Genomic DNA, 3,550 nt, shown 5'->3' with positions numbered 1-3,550 from the left:
AAGCACTTTTCGTTGCTATGTCAAATATTTAAAGGGGCATATGTACCGTAAAACGTTGTTCGATACGCGTGCGAATAGGTGAATCGCATTTATCGCCACTCGTTTCGAATTTCCTCTTTTTCGCACTTGTATCGAAAATAACTATTTTAGCTTTTTAAGTTTATCTTTCAAGTCAAGATTATTTCTTGTGTATTTTCACAGTGGTTATTCAGTACAGTGAAGGTTATGATAAGGTCGTGATCTTTGCAAACAAGGTAAAACATAGTAACCTAGGAATAATATTAAATACCATAATTAATTAATTTCCATTTCGGTAAGTACATATAATAAGAATCACAAAAATACAACTGTTTTTTGTATGCTATTACTGTGTGATAGGATTTACTAACATAACAGGTAAGTCAAAATATTAATAAATTTTCTATAAGTTAATCGACATCAATTTAAAGAATAATTTACTTGAAAAAAAAAAAAACGACTACCCCACCCCCACCATTCTAATGCTAATGCTAATACCTCCAAGGAAATTTAAAAGTCGTTACTAAATGGAACAGAGTTGGTTTTGTTTTACTTTGTTAAATTTTAAAACAAAACAAATTTTGTTTTATAACACTATTGAATCAAAGACTGCCAATTTTTCTTGCACAGTGCTATTGGAGATTGGAGGTTAAAGCCAAAGTATATAAGAATTGGGAGCATAACCTAAATGTGTATAGGGCGGCTAGAGGTTATTATGGAATACAAATAAAACTCATAGAAAATGCTTAGTTAAATATGCTCCTATTTGTCTCCATCGGTACATTCATTAATCTTAACAGAATTCCTATTCAGATTCCCCAATTCCGCCTCAAACAACACATCATTGATAGCTTTCTCTGCTAATAATCTTTGCATCGGCTCCATTTTCTCCAGCTTTTGAGACCAAATGTGCGCTAGTGACCAAGCTGTAGTGTCTTGCAAAGGTTGAACTTGTTGATACGGATTTCGAGCCGATGACAGAAAGGCTGGTTCACATACATTGCTTTTACTGTCTTGTATTGTTGGTGATGCTGATATGCTATTGTAGTCGTGAAACGTTTCCTTTGCGGTTTGCAGTAATGGATGTACGACTTGTTGATAGATTGGACTTCGAACTGGTTGAGAGGCTGGTTGTTCGCTTTTACTGGTTTGTGTAGGTGATATGCTATCGTAATCAAAGGCTTCGTGGACGGGAGACATTGAAAGATGCAGTGACTCCGTTGTTTCTGGTTCTTCACATTTTACAAACACATCTACTGTCTGCGGGTTCTGAAATAAATTAAGATGTTGATATCATATTACAATAATTATAAATGTATCACTTTTAAATACTTAATTATTAATTGTAAAATGAAAGGTAAAACTCATTCCGGCTGTGGAATTAGCTCCCTGCCTAGGTTTTCTTCAGAGACTACAGTATAGGGATCTTTAAAAATAATATGTGTGTAATAGTAATAGCCTCTATTTTTATGCATTTTACTTACAAAAAAGGCGTGTACAGGTTTTTGAAGGGTCGGCAACGCGCATGTTACACTTCTGGAGTTCCACGAGTCCATAGGCTACGGTGAACGCTTGCCATCTGGCGGCCCGTATGCTTGTTTGGCCTAGTTTTCATTTAGGGTTCAAGTTAATTTGGTTGTTCAATTATCAAAAATTATGAAATGACCAAAGTAAAAGTATCCTAAATGGGTCAATGGTTACCGCTTACCTTGCTGGTCTATTTTAGTTTCCGTTTCCACAAAAGTCATATATCACATTCAGTGCCGAAAACCCGACTCTCGGGTATTTTAAGATTTCGTTCCCAGGCCGGACGACCCGATAGTCGGGATCGTGGTACTACAGCTTTATATGACGAAATTTTTATGGCCTGGCGCGGATGTGTTGTTTGGCTGGGTGGCAATTAATGTGATATGTAACGAGGCCTTACCTGTTCAGTGTAATCAGGCATCTCCGTGTCATACAAAAAACTAAGCAGCTTAAACGACTTGGACCTTGGCGTGTAAACATCCCCGTTTCTGTGCGTCTCCGCTATCCTCCTCAACTCCCGTCTATAATTCGACCTCAAACTGTTTATTTTCTTACGCACATCGTCCACCGTGGCATTCGGCTTGTATCGTTTAAAAACAGTCAACAACTTGTTGTATCCTTTCTGCCTTTTTAGTTTATTAGTGTAATCCTGATGGTGGGAGTTCCATAGTTCTGAGAGAGTCTCGAATTCGGTTATGAACTGTTCGTCAAATGTACGTTTTTCGGTCTCAGCCACGGGCGGCGTTACAAGCACGTCCGTCTCCATTGGCGGCCGACTCTCGACTGACGCCGCCGCGATCTGATCATGCGCACAAAATCTTGATTACGATCGGTGCTCGTGACCAAATAGCCCATCAATCAAGCTGTCAATCAAGATTGATCACAATAGATAGCGCGAGGCATTCAATTTAGAACAGGCTATCTAGCTGTGTCCGTTGATTAGGAATTATGATCAAATTAGCGTTGCTATACCTATTGTAAATTTCTGTAAGATGAGACAAATTCACAAATTATTGTACTGTAATTGAAAACTTTTAACATATGCCGTGTCAATATTTGTTGATTTCCTTCCACTAGGTATTTTTAATTAATTATTTAATTTAGTACAGTTATTAAGAAAAAGGGAATACTTAGTTTATTTTATGAAGCCGTAGAATTAGCCGATCTTATGAAGAAGTAGATACCAATCAATAAAAAAGTCCTACAAGGCCACCAAGTGTTTTTTTTTTATTAATAGGTAGTAATTAGGTAAGTATAGGTCTAGTTATTAGGTACCTACTTACTTCATTCGTGATTCCAAAATTTCATAAACATTATTACGGTAGATTTTAAATACTGACTTTTTAATCTTTTTATGTTCAGCCTTACGCTCCCGATCATGGAAACCTCGCCTTAATATCCCTAACGCCGATTGAAAGTTCCCAACTGCTAAGCCGAGTTCCGCGGGATCCCCCGCCAACTTCAGGAATTTTAAAACATTTTTATTTTTTAAATGACGCCGCGGCGGTACTTGGCAGTTCGAGTTCTGCCTTCCTAAGCAAAAAGGCGGCATGTCAAAAACAAATGAACTTGAAAATTGAACCTTCAGGTTAAGATTACAAGGTACATGTTTCCATTTAGTTTTTATTGAAAATACTGCTTTTTAGCGTGGAAATTCGAGCTGGGAGTTAGCTCTTTGTTTGAAGGCGGTTTAAAGGTGCCGGGGCTTTAGTTGAGTCTATATTGCCGATGTTTAACTCTTATAGGGCTAAGTTTATGTAAACTATTGCGGCAAGTTTAAAAAAAAGTTTAGTGAGTCATTTGCGATTCGTGGACCCTGAAGTTGCCAGCGGTTATTATAGGCCACTAAGAAGTACCGTAAGCTTGTTTCTATCGGGGTAGGGCGTCTATTGTAAGTATAGTCTGGCAAAAAATAGTAGAAATTAGAAAGTGGCAATACTGTAGTGTCGTCCCTTTCAAATCTACACTATTGCCAGTTTTTAATTTCCACTCTTTTTTGTCAGAC

At 37.5% G+C, this 3,550-nt stretch overlaps 1 protein-coding gene across 1 annotated transcript; it reads right to left on the bottom strand.

Annotated features, from left to right (window-relative positions):
- Positions 1-780: 780 nt before the first annotated feature.
- On the bottom strand, positions 781-2,450 carry LOC134654825 (uncharacterized). Its single transcript, XM_063510296.1, has 2 exons — positions 1,946-2,450; positions 781-1,287 (listed from the first exon to the last, which is right to left on the bottom strand). The coding sequence occupies exons 1-2, from the start codon at positions 2,309-2,311 to the stop codon at positions 781-783; spliced, it is 873 nt and encodes a 290-aa protein (XP_063366366.1). The 5' UTR covers positions 2,312-2,450.
- Between the last annotated feature and the right edge of the window lie 1,100 nt (positions 2,451-3,550).

Source organism: Cydia amplana, chromosome 15 (genome assembly GCF_948474715.1).
Source record: "Cydia amplana chromosome 15, ilCydAmpl1.1, whole genome shotgun sequence".
NCBI classification, from domain to species: domain Eukaryota; kingdom Metazoa; phylum Arthropoda; class Insecta; order Lepidoptera; family Tortricidae; genus Cydia; species Cydia amplana.
This window is presented reverse-complemented; position numbering and strand designations above follow the sequence as displayed.

Coding starts and splice junctions, on each gene's coding strand:
- LOC134654825 (XM_063510296.1), bottom strand. CDS start 2,311: ATGGAGACGGACGTGCTTGTAACGCCGCCCGTGGCTGAGACCGAAAAA. Junction 1,288..1,945: donor TGCCTGATTACACTGAACAG/GTAAGGCCTCGT, acceptor AATTTATTTCAG/AACCCGCAGACAGTAGATGT.